The sequence below is a fragment of the Pundamilia nyererei genome, unplaced genomic scaffold (assembly GCF_000239375.1).
Source record: "Pundamilia nyererei isolate P.nyererei 1_Seehausen unplaced genomic scaffold, PunNye1.0 scaffold00022, whole genome shotgun sequence".
NCBI classification, from domain to species: Eukaryota; Metazoa; Chordata; class Actinopteri; order Cichliformes; family Cichlidae; genus Pundamilia; species Pundamilia nyererei.
Genome location: NW_005187423.1, coordinates 4,653,012 through 4,672,713, shown reverse-complemented (window position 1 = coordinate 4,672,713; position 19,702 = coordinate 4,653,012). Strand labels below are relative to the sequence as shown.

Here is a 19,702-nt window from a genome sequence, read left to right as displayed (position 1 = left end):
GTGTGTGTGTGTGTGTGTGTGTGTGTGTGTGTGTGTGTGTGTGTGTGTGTGTGTGTGTGTGTGTGTGTGTGTGTGACTGCAGAGAGTGAAAGTTAGATAACAATGCTTAAGGCCATTTTTTTCTACCAATATGAAGGCACAATATGTACAAGCACGCAGTAAGATTTATATCTAAGCACAAAGCTGAAGTCAAACACTGGCACTGGCTTGTCTATCTCACATAAATTATGTCCTCCCTTATTCAAGATTCATAACTTATTAGACTAGGCAAGCAATTTCAATCCAAGAACTTGGAAGTGAAGGGGTCTTTTGACAGCAGGTTTTAGTCCTAATATGAAGCACAGATGCTTTTAATGACATTATTGATGGCTCTGATCTTTTCAGAAATCCTTGTAAGTTAGGAAAGAAGGAAAGCGAGCCAGCAGAAACCAGAACCGTGAAACTTGGTGGAATTCATCCATCTGTAATTTTAGCACTGGACAGCGTTTTTCCTGCTGTGAGATATCAGATGTCCTTCTGTAAAAACAGACTTCTGAGTCAGTGAACACAGGCTGCTTTAAATCAAATCGGATCTGCCCTTTGTGGAGGTAAATATATGGTATAGAATAAATAAGCTGTAATATCAAAGTAAAGTTACACTGAGCTAAGTATCTCCAGACAGGCGTTCAGGTAAGTTTCAAAAAGGCTTTTACCACAGGGCCAACATCCCAACCTCCTTTAGCTACAGAACAGGCACGTTTCTGGGAGTGTTGGTGTGAGAGTGGTTCAGTCCGATTTACAGGTAAGTACAAGGCTGGCTCATATAGCTCATATATTCAAGAAGCACTGTGAGCTGACAAAGGGGTCGGGAAAGCAGTTCAAAGATGCCTGAGCTATACAGGCTGAATGTGAGTAGAGCCACAATCTAAAAGTGAGTGCAGACAAGAGTCAGGTTTAAGTGCTGTCACTGAAAGACAAAAAGCTGCCATGCCAACAACAGGTGTATCCTCTCTGGACCACACCCACCTCCGTACACGCACACAGAGGAGAGGGAGAGACAAACAGATCTTTCAATCTGAGCATCAGGATGGGGAATAAAGATGAATGTGACGTAGTCATTTGTGCCGGTTTCAGTTAATGAGTATTTTAGAAATTACTGATTTGCCAGGCATTATATGGGCACACTGAGCATTAGTTAAACGTCACTCCTCACCAGATGCGCAGTCAAAGTGAAGTGGTTAAGTGAACAAATCCATGAAAACACAAGCTCACTGTTTCTTACTTGTTCTCATTGCTGTTTGTTAAAGGTCAGTCACACCCACACATCTGTTTTCACTTATTCTGCCTGATTAGACCTCAGTTTGGAGCTGCTAAAATTGCATGAATCCACTGCACTATGCATTAATGTGCAAGGGGGAAAAAACGATATGTGTAAAGTGATTAGAAGAGTCAAACTGACATCAGAAATTGAGTCCATGCCAACACAATTTATGATGTCCACTGTAACCAACCTTAATATTAATAAAATATTTACAAAAACAAAATAATTACATTCAGTGTTTAACGGAAATTCTGAATGTAACAAAATCATTTTCTTTTGAATTAAACATTTTTTATTATCCTGATTTATAAAACTTCTTTTTTCTTACTCGTTTGAACATTGCTATACTGCTGGTATACAAGATCGAGAAGCTCCTGCAATGATCTTACTTCCCATTTTTTTTAATTGTTTTTGCTTTTTACCAATAAATTCATAAACTATAACATAAGTTTAAGTTTATGCAGAAATGAGCTGTTTCTATAAAAAAAAGAGAAGGCTAAAATGTTACCAAGTCAGAGAGATGCACAGCGTTGCTGCACTCAAACAGAATAGAAATCTACATCAGAATTTTATATTCTCATCTTATTTGAGCTGTAAAATGTTTAAAATGCAAACATCATCTTCTTATACAATAATCAAACAGGCACGTGCTTGTACCAGAACATCAAACTTGGTTTGGTAAGTCAGAATTTGCAGTAGTGATTGTTATATGACCATTTCACGGATGGGTGTTTGCTATAATTATAGGCGGTAACTTCTCCAACCATCCGTAAGCAACACCTTATGGCAACAGCTGTGAGCACTGAAAACCTAAAACTATATGCTGTTAGATGAGCTGACATCATAAAGTGAAATTCTTTTGCTCATGAGGAAATAAAGAAACCATAAATAAAATGACTTTGTTAACAGATTTGAGGCATTAATGCAAAACTTCTGCTGAATGTTTCCCCTCTAATTCACTGTGGCATCTCGCCATCGGGCCTATTTTTAGGGACTGTTTCTCCATTTCCTTGCAAACAGCAAATGCTTTCCAAATTATCCCTGTAAAAATGTAAAAAGCTCAAAATAGAGGGGCTATTTTGAGCTTTTAATGAAAACCTAATAAAGGCTTTAGCCTTACCCATTTGCTCCCATCCATCAGCCTCATTAAGAAGTGAACAACTGCAGTTGCTCTCACCCAAAAAGAGCTGAAACAAAAGAGACCAGACGGCAGTTCGACAACATAAAGAGGGGAGTTTTATTGATTTGTTTATTCTTTACATTGTTTAAACCATTTCCATAGCCATACATTCAAGAAATCCTTTCTGAGCTCTAAAATGAAGTGAACTGCATCCATGTAAGTCAGCCAACTGTCCACTCAAAAGATTCATGTTGCAGTAAACATGAATCTTCCTTCGTTATGTTTTACAGTATTTCCTGTGTAGTGCACATACAAAGGAATGGCTTTGGGTTGACTGATTTATTAGTGTCATGATCGTGGTTCTTCATATTTTTTTAGTTACAAAAAAAACTTTTCTTGCTATACCTAGTTCATAAATACAGTATATATTATAATATTATAACCATTCATCTTGTGCTGGAATCAAAGCTGTGCTGCAGTTTTAAAAAATCGTAACATCAATAACATATATGGAAACTAGCTTGCCTGTATAGACTGTTTACAATATGATGCTTACAGTGATTTTACAGTGTTTTCAATGTCCCTGATTATCTCAGTACTGTAGTGCGACATCGGCTTTATTTTACAGGAAAAAAACAGCACGAGTATCAGAGTGTGTGTTTACAGCTACTCAGACTTGGAAGGTTTCGTGTGTAGTAGCGTTGTGTATGTATTGGTACTAAAGCCTGGAGAAACAGAGACATTTAAAACAGGAGGGGAAATGAATACTTATAGACAGAGCCATGTGGCAATCATGTAAACAGATCTTTTACATACATTATTACTCAGTCAGTCATTCATTGGATATATAGGTGAGTGCCATGGTTACCAATCACGTGTACGATAAAGAACACAATACCACGGAAGTCAAGACCAATCTCACTGCCAGCAAGCTGCCTGCAAATTCCTCCTTTTGTCTTTCACTGCGCGCGCAGGATATTCAAACAATCTACAGGAGTGTGAGGCAAACTCTTACATTAATAAACAACAAAATTAATTAAAGTAAGAATGGAGAGAACACAATCAAAAGAAAGAAGTAGAAGAAGAGACAATATATTCTTTTTCAGAGTGGACGGGCACACAGAACGTTGACTATATTACATCGAATTGTGGATGCTCCGATCGTCAGCGAGACAAAATCGTTAGAAGTTCAGTGTCTCTGACATCATCTTCCACCAATCCATCAGCTCCTCCCGCTCCTCCTCCTTCCTCTCCATCAGGGACTCCAGCTCAAAATCCACCTGAGACACACAAGATACAGCAGCTGAGAGCCAAGGAGGATCCAACGGACTTTGGAGCTAATGTGTTGGTTTTGTAAGTTGTTCTTTAACTAGAAACTTTTCTATTCATTCATTCGAATGTTGCTTTTTTTCCTATTTTCTCTATCCAAATATTGATTGTATCGACAGGCAGGCATTAGGATGGAATCAATACTGGATATTTTGTTGCTATTCTTTAATTCCAATATGTAAAATATGTATTAGTTTTTTGGAAATGAAAAAAATATATCTCAAACCTGCTCTATAAAGAATAGCAGAACCTTTTTGTGTTTATTGTCACGTCTACAGACGGAACAGAAGATGATCCAAAGGGTTTTAGAAACAGGCACATTTACACTCCAGGCCTCCAAAAAAACAAAAAAACAATTTCAAAATACATGAAAAGCTGAAAGGTGTGTTTTATTGTGGAAACTTATTATTGTGGAAAGTAAAAATCACAGTGATTTATTGGTCACTAAAATGTTCAGAATTTGCTAAGTCATGACACATTGCTCTCCTGCTCATACCTCTAGGTTAAAAGGAATACTGGAGCTGTATTTACCGGAATCACACCAAACGTTTCAGTATGACACACGAGTCGTTTATATGTTGAAGTTTAACATATAAACTATGATAGGTGTATTTGGTCTATATGATAGGTTTTCTGCACTTCTTGAGCTCAGTTGGTGTCATCGCACTTAATCCGCAGTTACAGCTGGCCACATGTAGATGAATATCACTCCTTTCTTTGATCTCTCTCTCGGCTTTTACTGACTCAGAACAGATCGCAGCATCGAACAGCGATGTAGCAGCACCATCGACCAGGACAGGGCCGGTTGGAAGACAATTCTATTAAACTACAACTGACACCAGATCTTATCTTAAAACACTAACAGGGTTATCATGACCCCCCATATGAGACCATATCAACATAATAATAACATCTTTACTGTCATTGCACATATGCAATAAAATCGAATGCAATCTATAAGCGCAGACATCTGAAAAAAGGATAAAAATGTCTTGTATGTCAACAAGAAATCTATGAAGGTCTCTAAAAGTCGCCATTTTCCTGTGCCTTCAGTGCGCGATTCATTCTCTTTTAAAATTTGCACAGTTCCAGCAGTGTTTAGTGCAGTTATTACTTCAGCTTTTTCATCTGTTTGTCCTTGTTTTTTTAACGTCCTGAAAAGTCTGGGCAGAAGTTCAAAAATAGCAGAACTGATTCCATCTGATAATAAAGACTCTGTGATGCAACTGGAAGCTTTGAAAATATTTTTTATCTATTAGTTGATAAACTAAAGCATCCTCCATGACAGGAAAACAACTGGTTCTCTAGAAATTAATCTGGGCAATCTTAAGATTGTTAACAGGGCTGGTAAGAAGAAAAAAATAGAGACTCTGATATCTTTTATCAAGAATATGCAATCCAGACTGATTTTGAATAGAATTCAGTTTAAATACTCATAATCATTTTTCTGCTGCAGACTCACTTGGTAGCTTGCAGACTTTAAAAATTCTGCCCTACAAATTCCGTCCTATGCAGCTTGACATGAGGGCTTCTGAGTGAACAAACTCATACTAAGCACTTAACAGCTGTTAAACGTTTAGTGGCTTATTGTGAACAGACACTTCAACCGAGACCTTACATTATTACGTAGACGCTGCCAACATTAGTCAGACATACAGCATCTGATGTGTTTGTGGTGTCTGCTGGAGGGACCAAGGTTCAGTGACTTATTCTAGATTGTATATTTTCATATAGGTGTAGGGCTTAGAGATCCAGAAAATATGGCTGGGAAACTTCCACTCAGGTTACCTTCTGGAAAGATAGAAGACCCCACAGGGAATGTGATGGGTCATTTGTTTGTGTGTCTTACCCTGGTTGCAGGGCTGTAGGGTACAGCCACCTTCTTGATGACAGTCAGGTATCCAGGGGCAGAGGCTGCCACTTTGTAGTTTCCTGGAGCCAGTAGGCGCCAATAGTCTCCATCTTTGGCTATAAAATACAGATTGTCTTATTAAAATGTGTTTAACCAACACACTGATGCTCAGAGCAGCTCCGAGCAACAACTGCAGTACCCACACTATCCACGAGATGGAGGCATTGCACCATCTCTCCGTTATATTTCTCACATGGAGCAAGCAAAAGCTGTGGTAGCACTTGTGCTTTGTGAATTGTGTGAATTTACCTGTGGTGATGTCATGGTCAATACCCTCCACAGATACAGTGGCATTGGAAATAGGGTTGCCCTGAAGGTCACGGATAAAGCCCTTGACACCACGGTGAACCTGCACACAATGCGCACATTGACACGTGAAGAACATGTTCCCTCTAGGACTGATGGCAGCATTTTTTCAGGTGTAAAAGATTTGTTCGTTTTTGGTGGAGAAGATGTAATGTAACAGTGTCCTCAGCAGAGCATTGAGCATTTAATAAATATAGAGCTTTTTCTGGTTGAGCAATCTCTTGTGAGCAAACAAAGGAAGAAGTGGCATCACCACAAATTAGTGTCTGACGTCTGGATGGGCAGTTGCAACTCTGACGGCGTGAGGCTGCATTACGTGTCCGATTATGTGGTTCCTTTTTACCATCAAAGTTACGATTCTTTCACCTCCATTAGCAGAATTAGTCACATAAATCCTGTCAGATCCAACCTATGATCTGAAAATATGTTGTGACTGTGAAGGTCAATTTTGCTCTCTTTTGGTCTCTGGGTCAGCTGTGCAAATGGAAGAGACTGCAAACCGTGATTTATGGCATCTGTATTTAGAGTCCTGCCTACCTGCTCGATGTAGTTGACGAGCGAGTTGCGGTTCTGCTCCCAGTAGCTCTTCAGCGTTTCCTCATTGGGGAACTTGTCGCAGCTGAGCTCCAGAGTGATCTCGAAACTGTTGCTGCTGAGATAGTTAAAATCCTGCATTCCTGTAAACCGCAGAGAGAAAGAAAGCAAAACCGAAAAAGTCAACAGAATTCAGGATTATATATTTGAAAATGGGTTAACCATTTACCTGAAAACAATATACATAGTTAAATACAGTGACTTGAGAAAGTCTTCATACCCACGTCACCTTGTTCAGTTTTGTTATGTTGCAGCATGATGCCATCAATTCTTTTTTTCCTCATTAATCTACACACACTACCCCATACGGACAAACTGAAAACAGAATTTTTGTAACATCCCTCCATTCTCTTTGGCTTTTCAGGGTTGCGGGCACACTGGAGCCTATCCCAGCAGTCTTAGGGTGAGAGCCAGGGTACACCCTGGGCAGGTCACCAGTCTGTCGCAGGGCTAACTCATACAGACAGACATTCACACCTATGGGCAATTTAGAATAACCAGTTAACCTAACCCCAATAACTGCATGTCTTTGGACTGTGGGAGGAAGGCAAAGTACCTCAAGAGAACCCACGCAAGCACAGGGAGAACATGGAAACTGCACACAGAAAGAAAGAAAGACCTGATGGTGCAATTGAACTCAGGACCTTCTTGCTGTGAGGCAACAGTGCTAACCACTGTGCCCGCTTTTGGTAACATCTACATAAGAATTCAAGCCTTTTGCAAAAAAACATATTAGCTCAATCCCTCCAGTTTCTCTTGACCGTTGCTGAGACATTTCTACGCCTTGACTGAAGTCCACCTGTGGTAAATTTAATTGCCTCTCTATAGAAGGCCTCGTGGCTGACAATGCATATCACAGCAAAAACTGTGAGCTCAAATTAACAGCCTAGAGAGCTCAGAGACAGGGTTGTTGCAAAGCCCAGATCTGGGGAAGCCTACAAAAACTTTTCTGCTGCATCAGAGTTCCCATGAGCACAGACGCCTCAGATGGAAGAGGTTTGGCGCAACCAGGACTCTTCTGAGAGCTGGTGGCTTGGCCATACTGAGCAATCAAGGGAGAAAGTCCTTATTGAGAGGTATGCTTTAGTTGCCTCTTACCTCCAGGCACACTGTACCAGGCCCCGCCGTTAGTGATGCCGTCTTTGAAGCTGGAGTCGTCATCGTTCTTGCGACACGGGGCTCGGTGAGGATCGGACATGACGGGGTTATACATGGAGTAGGCTCTAGCCAAAGACTTGAACATCACATCATCCGGACTGGCGCTGTACTCATGCGTGGATCCTTAATGAGAGGAAAGAGAACAAACAAGCGCTCGCCATTTAGAGAGCGGCTATGATGAAGTGTTAGCAGAAAACGTGTGCCTGCTCAACACATTTTGTTTGCTTTGAGCGATGACGCAGAGGAACCGGCCGGTGGAAAGATTTTCCATCTGATTTAAATCAAATTTACGGCATTCTAAAGAAAAGGGACTAAAATGTTTGCTGTTACATAAACGGTTCAAATATTTATCTTGATAAACATCCTCACATGAAAGAAAGGAACAGTTTACATACAGTTTAACAACCCAAACAGGAAAAACAGGTGTGGGAGTGATCTCTTCTACTAAAGGCGAAGCAAAAACTTCACTTGCTCTGTTTGGGAAGTTTTAAATGTGGATATTTGGGTCGCATCATCAGGAATCATATCTGCGATGATGATGATGATGAAGAGCAGCGCCAGTGTTTTATAATGTTTTTTTCTTTTCAGTGGAGGGAATAGGCTTCAATAAAACTCAAATGGACTCTAACATGTGATATAAATGTCCTTATACTGTGTGTGTGTGTGTGTGTGTGTGTGTGTGTGTGTGTGTGTGTGTGTGTGTGTGTGTGTGTGTGTGTGTGTGTACCAGTGCGGGTTTCATCATATGGATAGTTGGCCACAACGTCTCCTCCATGCAGGTTTGCCGAGAGGACGAAGGGGATGTCCATGATCCAGTGGATCACAGCCTTGGTCTCTGGAGCCAGCTGCAAATGTGAAACATTAAAAAATTACAATTACAATAATGTTTAGATAATAAATGTCTAAAGCAATATCACCTTCGACCTACACAAAGTCAAAACAAAGGATTCTTGACCCTCAATAACCATGGTACAATAATTTTGAATAAAATGCAGTTGAAATATATCAAATCAAAGTTGTATTTATTCAACTGATTAATCATTAAGGAAAATATGCTTGGTATAAACTGAATGCATGCCAGTCAAGTCAATTTAATTTGATTAGATTCCATTAAATTTCATGTACGTATGTCACAAAATTAGAATTTACAAGTAATCAAATTACTTAATAATCAAAGGATTTCCCATCAAATTTGGTTACTTTTGATGAATGAACATGAAAGGGCTAATAATAAATGAAAATGCCATTTTTGAATTGCTAGTTATCAATTCATCATTTATGCACATGCACACACAAAAAATGCCACCCACATACACACACACACACACAGTGGACACCCCACAATACCAAGGGTCAATTTTGGGGGGATTTTGATTCCCCACTGAGCTGGCAACCCTTCATTTAGCCATTCATTTACTAGCTTTGTTATAATATACACTTTTGATTATAGCAGCTTTGGTTCAACCTCACATTTTCCATCCTTCTACTGTAAATGTCCCGTAGATACCCACAGATGTTCAGCAATCCACACATGAAAACAGACCAGAGCAAATGGACTATTTATTCCTTTCTGTGCAACATTTCTTAAAAATATTTAAAATAAAGTTCTCAATGTTAATATCATTTATTAATGAACTTATATAAGCATATTTATTACATAGTTTGAATTGGCTTGTTTCTGAGTGACACAGAAAGGGTGAATAAGACTCAAAGATTTGAGTCTTAGCATTATTATTGCTACTTCAGTCTTTTCATGGTAAGTAAGAAATAACGGCCACCTTATCCTGTAATCAGTAAGTCAGTTTGTTTTACCTTGGTGTTTTCATCCACAGCCTTCTTCATGTTCTGCAGCAGGTGGTTGTTGGCTCCGCCTTCCCGCTCGTTGATGTAGATGATGCGGTCCAGATCAGGGAAGTTACGATTTAGATCCACCCCCTGCGCATTACTGCGGCCCACAAACCAGTCCTTAATCTCTCCGGGCTGCACAGTAAACAGAAATGAGATGGGGACAGATTAAAAGACAGTGTCTGGAGCTTTAATAGATGCTGCTCTTGCTGTGTAGGTGTAATTTAAAGACTTGTGGTTCCTAAATGACTGTTTGCAGGGCTGCAAGCTTAAACTGTCCAGACGTAAAGTTCAAAAAGTGATTTTTACGTGCTGTTTCTTCACCTGGGAGGCGGCTTTCTCAAAGCCGTCGGGGTTCATTGACGGCATGAGGTGGATGCGGGTGTTGTGGATGAGATCGATGATGGTCTCGTTGCCCTGCTGGTACTGGTTGCACAGGTACTGAGCCAGGTAGATGAGCAGCTCTCTGCCCACCGCCTCGTTGCCATGCATGTTGGCGATGTATTTAAACTCAGGCTCACCTGCAAGAAACCAGAAGGCTCCTGTTGAGTCACTGTCACACAGACGTAACTGTGACTGGACATAATGTAACCATCCCTGTTGTGAAGAGCAGGTTTTTGGCCGAGAGGCAGAACTGAACACACATCTCACAAAGGAGGAGGATTTGACAAAGCTGACAATGAATCAGCATAAACCACTCTCACGTAATCTCACAAAAAGAAAAAAATGCACACATACAGCTGGCCACATCGACACTATAGCGGGAAACCATCATGGAAACAATCTGTTATCTCCTCGGGACCAAACAGGTCGCATTATGATTTGTTATGGAAGTTATCGTGGACACAGAGGACGTCCACGCTCGAGGAGTGACGAACACACTGACTCATCAACAGAAAGGTTACATCGTATCAAACGTCGAGCCCAGTGCTCCTCTGGACTATAATGAGAGAGACACAGTGGATTAAGCAGCGACTGTGTCACACACTGTTCTGTCAGACACGTGGCACCGAGGAGCCTGCTGATGATGGGTTTGAGAGAGAATTTAACTCAAAACACCAAAATTAATTCCCCAAATCACTGATTAACAGTCACCAACTATGATTACTGATGATTGATTAAAACCTACTAATTAACAAAGTCACTTAAAGTCATTCCAGTTACCAAATTATCAGTGTATTTTACACCTGGGGATAGTATTTTATTATTACGTCTTTTACGTCTATTAATAATGAAGGTGTTTGTCTTAAATGAGGCAGGAGGCCGTACATGGCAGGTTCAAATGCCAATCTAATTTTGGATTTTTTTCAAAAGCTTTTAAAGGTTTTGCAAGCCAATCTTCACCACAGTGAGCTCTTCAGATCACCAGAAAAGTGGGTAAACGGCAAATGGACTGCTTCTTATTTCCACTTTTCCACTCAAAGCACTTTAAACAACAAGTCTCGTTCACACACACACAATCATACGAGCACTTTTTTCCTTCTTTGTAACATTCACACGCATTCACAATCTGATGAGGACAGTTTGGCATGCAGACTGTAACAGCCAAGGATCAAACCACCAACCCTGGCGATTATTAGATGACCTGCTTACCTCCAGAGCTGCAGCCACTCATTTGTTATCAGTTACATTTCAGATTTTTAAAACATTTATGTTTTGCAAATAATGGATTTGTCAACAGTAAAAACTGTGTACTGGTCACTTGTAGTTGTCATGGAAACTTGCCACCTTGTCTGCAAACACTCACCAACAACTTATTAAGCAGTATTTTTAAAAAAAGAAAGAAAAAGTAAAAGTTGTGCTTACCACTGAGACCAAAAAGATGCAACTTTAACTGTGAAGGTGGACGGCTTATGTTTCTGCTTTGTGTCAGTTTTTCTAATTTTTCCCTACAGCTCGAAAAGTAAATGCTGAGTGTTTGCAGGCAACATTGCCTCAACGCAAGATGATTTTTGGTAGAGCAATTTCACCCCTCACCAAATGATCAGGGGATACACATTAGTCCTCAGGGAACAGTTACCAGTCAGCATCTAGACCTGTGTGACTGGATGACAAATCTTTAAGAAATGTACTTTTATCCTTGCTCACTGAACGTCTGTGTTTAATACACATATTACTGTATTGCGCCAGGGTCGTAGTCTGATATCCTGATTATGTTTTGCACATTTCAACATCCTGTCCTGTTTTTGAGAACCTTGGATCTGAGTTGATTCTAAATTTGGTTCCTTTCTTTGTATTTATCTAAAAATACACACTGTACCATTTGGTGGATTTACTGTTATTGGCCACGTCAGTGCGTGGGTAGAAAAACTGCATCTGCTTTTCTTTATCAAAGGTGATCTTGCTTTCATATCTAAAAGCTATTTCTGTCTTGAGCCCAGTGAATTTGCCTTGTAATAAACCCACATGATCCCACCATCTGTTTTAGATACTAATTAGGCTCTTCATCTATACAAATATATACAAAACACGGACAAGTTTGAAATTGGACCTATTTAAAGCCATTTAACAAAATGACAAAGAAGAAGACGTATGAGCTGCAGCGAGCTGTAAACATTCTTTGATTGGCTATGAATCGAAGATTAATGGCTTTCTGCGGCTGTACGAGAACAAAGTCTTTTGTTCAGATCGGTTACAAGTTATAAAATGTAGTTTGAGAATGGCAGATGTTGAAAAGCAAGCGAGTATCCAAGTGTGCTGAAGCCAAATCGCTGCAGGGTGCTGGTTTTACTGAGAACTGTGTTTTTATTGTTCTTCCATCTACCCTGATTTGGTCATTTCGTTGTCCTTATTTTTCCACTAAAGAATAATGACTATTATTATTCTGTGTATCTTATATATATTCTTCTACAACTAAATTATTGTATAAAATGCTTTCAAGACTTTTTAAATCCATTTTGGCTGGTCTCTTCATGTATTTGTAGAGTAATGCCAGCAGCTTCATGCGTGAGTAATACACACACACACCACCCAGCCACATCTGGTAGTCAGGTTATTTTTAAATGTTTGAATCTCCTCACAGTTGCTACTAATGATTTCAAGCCTGCAATTAACTCTTTCTGTCCTGGCGTTGCTGGATGTTTTTGTTTTTACAGCCTTCAGAAGCCCGACAGAGCTGCCATATGCATGTGCACACACACTCAAACACACACACTTTGATGTTGCATTCAGCCAAAAAATGAGTTACTGTGTTTCAAGCTATTAAACAGATGCTCAGTATCGTGAGACATTTCCCGTCTCCCTTACGAAACACGCTTTTATGCTGTTGAACTCCATGTTAGCATGCAGACTACAGTGCTGTGCATGTTTATTTAGAACCCATATATGTGCAGACTCATGTAGCTAGTTATGAGGTGACATGAGGAGTACGCCTGTCATTTGTTTTTCATATGTTTTTTTGCAGATTCACCCTCATTAACACTTCATAACAGCTCCATCTGTTCTGTTTTTACACATGCAAACCCTCCCCCTTATTTCTCAATCTATTCCTCTTTTCTGTTAAGGTCAGAATGAGCTTTAACTCTGACACCCGCGTAAAAAACTGCTCACACATGAAACTGCAAATGTGGATTTTTCAACATATGAAACTGATGTAGCTGAGACCCTTCACTTCTGAAATGTAAGACGTCACCTGTGATAGCATTAGTTCATAACAGGAAACATTCCTATGTGAATTCATCCGTTGTTTCTTTTTATTTTAAAGCTTGAAAGTGAATATGTGGTGTGACCACATTTGTTCCTCAACACAGCCTGAACTCTCGTTGGCAGTTTTCTTCTAACTTCTTTAAGTAGTCTTCAGGAACAGTTTCCAGGCTTCTTCAAGGACACTCGATGCTCTTCTTTGGATGTTTGGTGCCTTTTGTTCTGTTCTCTGTCAAGATGATCCCACAATGCACCAGGCTCTGGGAGGCCAATCCTTGACTGTGTTTTTTTTCTATCCAGGTATGGTTTTTATGTACTGGGATCATTGTCATGACGCTGTTAACCTTCAGATGCCTTTCTGATGGTATTATATAGTGGATCAAAATCATAATTCCATCTGTTATCTTTGAAATTAGAACAGATGATGAGGTTTTTTGATAGGTTGCTAGTAACAAAGTGCATTCAGATACAATTTTAAACTGGATGTTTGCTAAGTCACCTGGTACATGTAAACACCGGTTCACCTCTTGACTAAGGTGCCTTTTTGTGCTTCAGTGATTCATAGATCAGTGTTAAGTTGCTTAGCAAACAAAAGATGTATCTGATTCTTCATCCATCTGAAAATAGCCAGGTACAAGGACTGGATTAAAAATGAGTGAAAAAGCAGCTAATGTCAAAAGAAGAACTTTAAAAGACTTTCAGAAAGTCTGGAGAACTATTACAAATTAAAAGAACTATTAAAAGAAAGTTGGACTCCTGTTGTTTTGAACTGGTGCTATATAAATTCAATTCAGCTGAACTGAAAAGAAGAAACAAGGGTTGGTGCAAGACTTTTGTACATACATGTTTTAAGTAGTCCACATATGATACTCACAAAAGCAGTTAATATTTAATTTGTAAGGCTGAACAGGTTTTACTAGTATGTAAAATATGACAAAGGTCCAGATCAGCCACATCCTTCATGTGGAAAACATCCCAAAGCCAAAACAGATTCACTTTACAGTGATTCAAATGAGGTGAAGATGAAACCATTAAAAATTTAGTCTAACTAATTGATTAAGAAGAACATCACATCATCTTTCTCTGTTTTCATAGATTTTACATATCACAACTTAACTTCAGTAAAAACTTGAGTTTCCAAATGCTCTTTAACTTTAAATCACTCCCTGCTGCTAAAGGTTAATATGACACATGTGACGCTGCCAAAATCCAATGCATCCTCCGACCTTTGTCACAAATGATCAGCAGCACTAAAGTCTCCTAGGCGACCGAGTAATTATGGCTGCAGCTACAAACGTCATTTGGGAATGACCACATTAAGCACGCTCTCAGTCGTCGTGGCAACCCTGCCAGGGGCAGGTTCTAAGGGAGATAAATGAACTGGGAGAGCGAGTAAACAGACTCTCACTCCGCATCTGTCCGTCTGTCTCGTGCCTGGGTACACAAACACACTCATATACACGCTCACATTACAGACACATGGACAAAGACAAGAGAAAGCTCACCAGTGCTCAGTTTATTTCTACCACATGAAGTCATTTTTTATTCTGACAATTATCTTTAATCTATAGTCTTTGCTTTAGATTCTTTTGGATGGGCATCGATAAAAAAATTCTTGGTATGCGGATGCTCATTCGCTGCTGTAGTCTGTAAATGCTTGATTCCCCCTATCCCCCGTGAATGCACCAGTTTCTGCTGGTGTCTAAACACCTTTCTAAAAACCTGTGAAACTGTTTTCAGAACACAACAACTCACGTCCAAGATTTCAAAGCCTCTACATTTGTAGTCTATAACATAGAACTTGTGCAACTTTTGCCTCTCATTTACACATTAATGGCTGTGCTCTCCTGAAAGAGCACTCTCACAGCCTGTGGGAGCTATAGTTGCTTATAACCGACGCCTGCCAAAAGGGAAAAAGAAAAAGGATCTGCTCTTCTGTACATACCTCAGAAACTGACAAGTGTTAGAAGCAGACTGGGTTTTTTGATTTTTGTGTTTTTAGGACATGGACATCATCAAAATCTTTCAGGATTCCACGATTGAAGACATGGGAGAGAAGTGCCTACATGTCGGCTGTGAAGCCACACAAAAATAAACTGCAAATGAAGAAACAAAAAATAAATAAAATATCAAGAGAGGAAAAAAAAGGAACAAAGAACAAAAAAGTGTAGGAAAGGGTGAGAATAAAAGCAAAGCTGACAGTGGAAGATGGAGGAAGAACATGTCAGAGCAGAGTGAAGGCGAAGAATGAGGAGGAGGTGGTAGATGGCTGTGGGTGTCTGATGTATAATGAATGACCTCTGGCTGATGCTTTGGCCTTTCTTTCATCCATTTTTTTCCATTTCTGCTGTTCCCTTATTCTCCCCGTGTTCTTCTTCACCCTCATCACACTTGCACTCCTGTGACGCTCCTGTTTTTTCAATTATCATTCCTGTCATTTTTAGCTCCTTTTCCCATCAGCACCTCTTGTCTCTCGGCTGTTTTCACCATCTCTACACGAAGCAAAATGTCCTCATTTTACATCCCCTTCCCCTCCACCGTAATGTCTTCTAACAGGAGCGTGTAGCATTGAAAAGGACAGGTTATAGTCAACACACCCAGTGTCATCTGATATGTTATATTCAGCGGTGTGTCTGCCTGTTATATGCTTTAACCGGGCATCTCAGTCTGTGCTCACTGGGGATTTCACACTTTCACTGTCGTATCATAAAACAGACGGCCGTGCAGTCTTATGACATCTTCCACCTCGTGAGATGGTCTACAGCAGATTGGATCAAGCAGTACCTCATACTGACATATTTTTTTCGCCTTCAGACAAAGCCAAGCATATTACAATATAGGGTTTCTCCTACTGGTGTTAGAAACATTGTAAATGGTTCCAGACATGAGAGCCAAAAGAGTTTAACCAGAGCCTCATTTCCCCTGATGAAAAGAAGCTTTTAGCTTAAATATAAGCCAGCTGTGAGATTCAGACTCCTTCAAATGATGGAAGCATTCAAATCCTTTAGTTTGAATAACAATCCTCAAATGGCTCCTTGAGTATCAAAAGTACATAATGTGCACTTTGAGGGACATTCACGTGTTTCTTATGTACAGTTTAAGCGGTGGTAGTAGCCTAACTATATTCAGACAGATTTAATGCAGCAGTTTCCCTTTTAAAAGGTGGATGGTGGAGAAGTGGCATATGATGAATCTACCTGAATACATAAAAAAGAAAATATTTGACTTTTTAAAAAAAAAAGCCTACATGTGATCACTTTCTGGCAGGCTGGTGTCATGAAACGGTAAATGAATAACACGCCATTTTCCTCAAATCATTTCACTCTTCCTGTTTCCTTTTCAAGTATCAAATCATGCCAAGTAGTTTCAGCTATGAAAAGCCTAGTCCTGAACTTTTCATGCCATCATACAATGTTAAAGGAAATGCCAAGCTGAAAGCGCATATATATGGCACTCGAAACAGGTCTGAAGCGCTGCTCTGTGATGTCGTATCACCGTGGACAGCAGAAAGAATCAGGAAACGCAACATTTACCCCTTTTTAATGGTAAGCTTGTCAGATAACAAGTGTCTAGGCAGACCTGCACATCCAGCGGAATCAGTGCAGTCTTGTTTGTTTGAATCATGTGTCTGTCCACCTGGCACACCCCAGTCCATTACTCACTCTCCTTTTTTTAAAAAGATTTGTTGACAACAAACTGCTGCAGGAAAATATGTGGGTCTTAGCTGCCTCGTGTTCTGCTGAGTTCATTCGTTTCCTGGGAAGGCATTGCTGTCAGCTACAGATTTTTTTTCACCAGCAACATAACCAAACATAAAGGCGAGAAACAAAATCAATGAGAGCAAACCAGGCACTAATTTGGGTTCGGGGGTCTGTTTTGGTGAGTGAGAATGTGACCCATTGAAAATATAGAAAGACCTGCTGATCCAGTCTCCATCCACACTATGGGCACTGAATGTATACTAATGTGTTACAAGTATTTATGACTACAGGCAGGTCCAGTGCCGCACCGCATGACAGATGGCTGCTTACTGACAGATGCATCCGCTCAGAACCATCACCATGGTCTTCCCTGAGCCAGACAGTCAGCCAGCCAACCACGAGCCGCTAGTCGGCTCAGTGCACTAAGCCGATCTGTTGCCCCGGCAACAGCTATTTTGGCTCCACCTTAGCTCGAACACACTGCAGGCTCAAATAAAATATGAGCAGGACGCCTTAAAGGAAGCTTGAGTTTTATCCTTCTTGTCACACATCCGCAGTTCCCTCCTCTTACTCTGCTCTGCCCCATCTGGAGCTCCTCTCCCTCTGCGCTTCTCTGTTTCATCGTGCTCCTGCCCTCTGTGGATGTTTTGCTCGGCAGAGATGCAGAGGGAGAGGAGGAAAGGGAGGAAAAGGAAAAGGCTGAAGGAGGAGGGGAGGCCCCAGCCCTGTTTAGCGAAGTAGCGGCTTGGAAACTCATCTGGTAGTAATAACGGCTCGCTACTGTGACTCATGCCTGCGTACGCCCACTGGACTATTACAGACTTATTTAGTATATATGGTCATTAGACTCTGTGACCATGTGAGCGGAGTGGCACACCAAACCTGTGGTGCACCATTAACGACGCATAAACACACCCATAGAAAAAGATACACCTCTCCACACAAATAAATCCCACAAAATATTACCTTTGTGCTACAATATAACGAGTTTCCGCTTTCCTTTGAAAACTCTAGCTCAGGATTACTGAGATGAAATTAATTATTTCCTGCAGTAGATCATGGCTAAAGCTCCCATTTGGAGAGAGCTGGCTAGGAATCACTAAACCATTCCCAAATGTTCATTAAAGGTTAAATAAACTACAGGCTAGGGTTGGACCAGCAGTGTACCTCTCACTGTTTCCATACTTAAAGCACCCCAATGAGTCTGAGCGGGTCAGCAGTGAGGTTTGGATTAAGAGGTCAAAATGATAAAAGGACTTTATTACTAATGTATGTGAAAAACAAGCCAATGCTCAGTTAGGGATTGGACACTAAAATTTTGGTGTTTTTAATGTTTACCATCATATATACAAATGAAGACATGGATTCCAAGTCTGGCATTTTAAAAAGAGAGCTAAAAGATTAAAAATAAATAAAGAAACCATAGATTGTTTCAGTGACATCCTTCCAAGAAAGCATAAAGGCTCATATTCCGGGGAAATTTAACCACGGTCGTTTTTCCACAGAGCTTATGATCATTTGGGGCCCTGGAACAAACACCCTCTGTATTTAAAATATTTTGGAAAGCCATCTGATGAGTCTGAAGATGCAGCTTTCCTCCCAAAATGGAAGTTTCCCATCTAGGAGAGGAAAATTTGGCAAAAGGAGAAGGTGGGTTGCATCTAAAACGCGGTTAACCACATCTGTAGTTGTTTTGCCTAATGCACCGCATCAGTAAAACTCATCATCTGTTGTTTCATCCAGTAAATAGTACAGAGCACTGAAGCAGATAGGGATGTAATGATAATGACTGTAGAGCCCTGCTAATGACTAATGGGTCCATTTAAGTCAAAGCCTCCTTCCTTTGAATTGAACTTCCTTTTTAAGCTGGAAAGGCTAATTCGAAACACCTCCAAATAGGTCACGGCACGATCTGTGGTGTTTTCTAAGAATCACGAATCGGGATAAGCGCAAAGAGATCATTATCAACCAGCAAAATGGCGGCTTTGCACGGCTGATCCCACTATCTACCATCTAGATTCATCAGAACTGATGCAGCGGGGCCCTCGCTCGCCCCTTTACGCACAGCACGACCCACCTGCGCTCCTCCTCTGCTGTTATCTCGGGGACACAAGTCATTTTTCTATAACCTTTACACACACACACACACACAGAAATGAGGGCATAGCCAAACTGCTGCTATGCGCAATAGTGCATAATGTATTTGTGTTATCCCAGCGGGTGGTAATGGATTTCTATTAGTTCATTCCACGACAGAAAGCAGGGACAAAGGGAGTGGGGATGGTGATGGTCCCGCGCGTTCGGTGTGAAACAGACTTTGTGTGTGCGTAAAACTGACCAGGTTCGTGCGTCCCCGGATTGTCGGACATCTCTAGCACCAGCAGCTCGCGGCCTTCGAAGCTCTCCCCGATGGTATAGATGCGGGTGATGGTCGGACACTGCAGCCACACCGACACCAGCGCTTTCCGCAGCTCCTCATAGCGGTGGTACTCGAAGGAGATCGCCCCGTCGGTACTGGCCGCGCTGACCAGGGTGACTACCGCAGCCCCGAGTATAACAACCGTAAGGAAGTGTTTCATTTTGACGCGTCCTCGTTTTCCTAAGCTTGTCTCCCTGCCTGCCGGCGGCTTGGCTCCGAGCCTTATCTCTGCGCTGCAGCCTCGCTTTAGGCTATAAATATCCTTCCCTCTGCCTCTCTCTCTCTTCCCTCTGAGTGTGATGCGCTGTACCTGAGCTCAGGCTCCCCGTCAACATACTGCGTAAAGCCAGCCGCAACCAACCCCACATCCTGTCAT

At 40.9% G+C, this 19,702-nt stretch overlaps 1 protein-coding gene across 1 annotated transcript; it reads right to left on the bottom strand.

Annotated features, from left to right (window-relative positions):
• Positions 1–2,513: 2,513 nt before the first annotated feature.
• cpe (carboxypeptidase E) lies at positions 2,514–19,668 on the bottom strand. The gene is made up of 9 exons (XM_005727005.1): positions 19,246–19,668; positions 9,889–10,085; positions 9,532–9,699; positions 8,447–8,564; positions 7,660–7,842; positions 6,505–6,644; positions 5,911–6,010; positions 5,599–5,717; positions 2,514–3,700 (listed from the first exon to the last, which is right to left on the bottom strand). The coding sequence occupies exons 1-9, from the start codon at positions 19,484–19,486 to the stop codon at positions 3,602–3,604; spliced, it is 1,365 nt and encodes a 454-aa protein (XP_005727062.1). The 5' UTR covers positions 19,487–19,668; the 3' UTR covers positions 2,514–3,601.
• Positions 19,669–19,702: the final 34 nt, after the last annotated feature.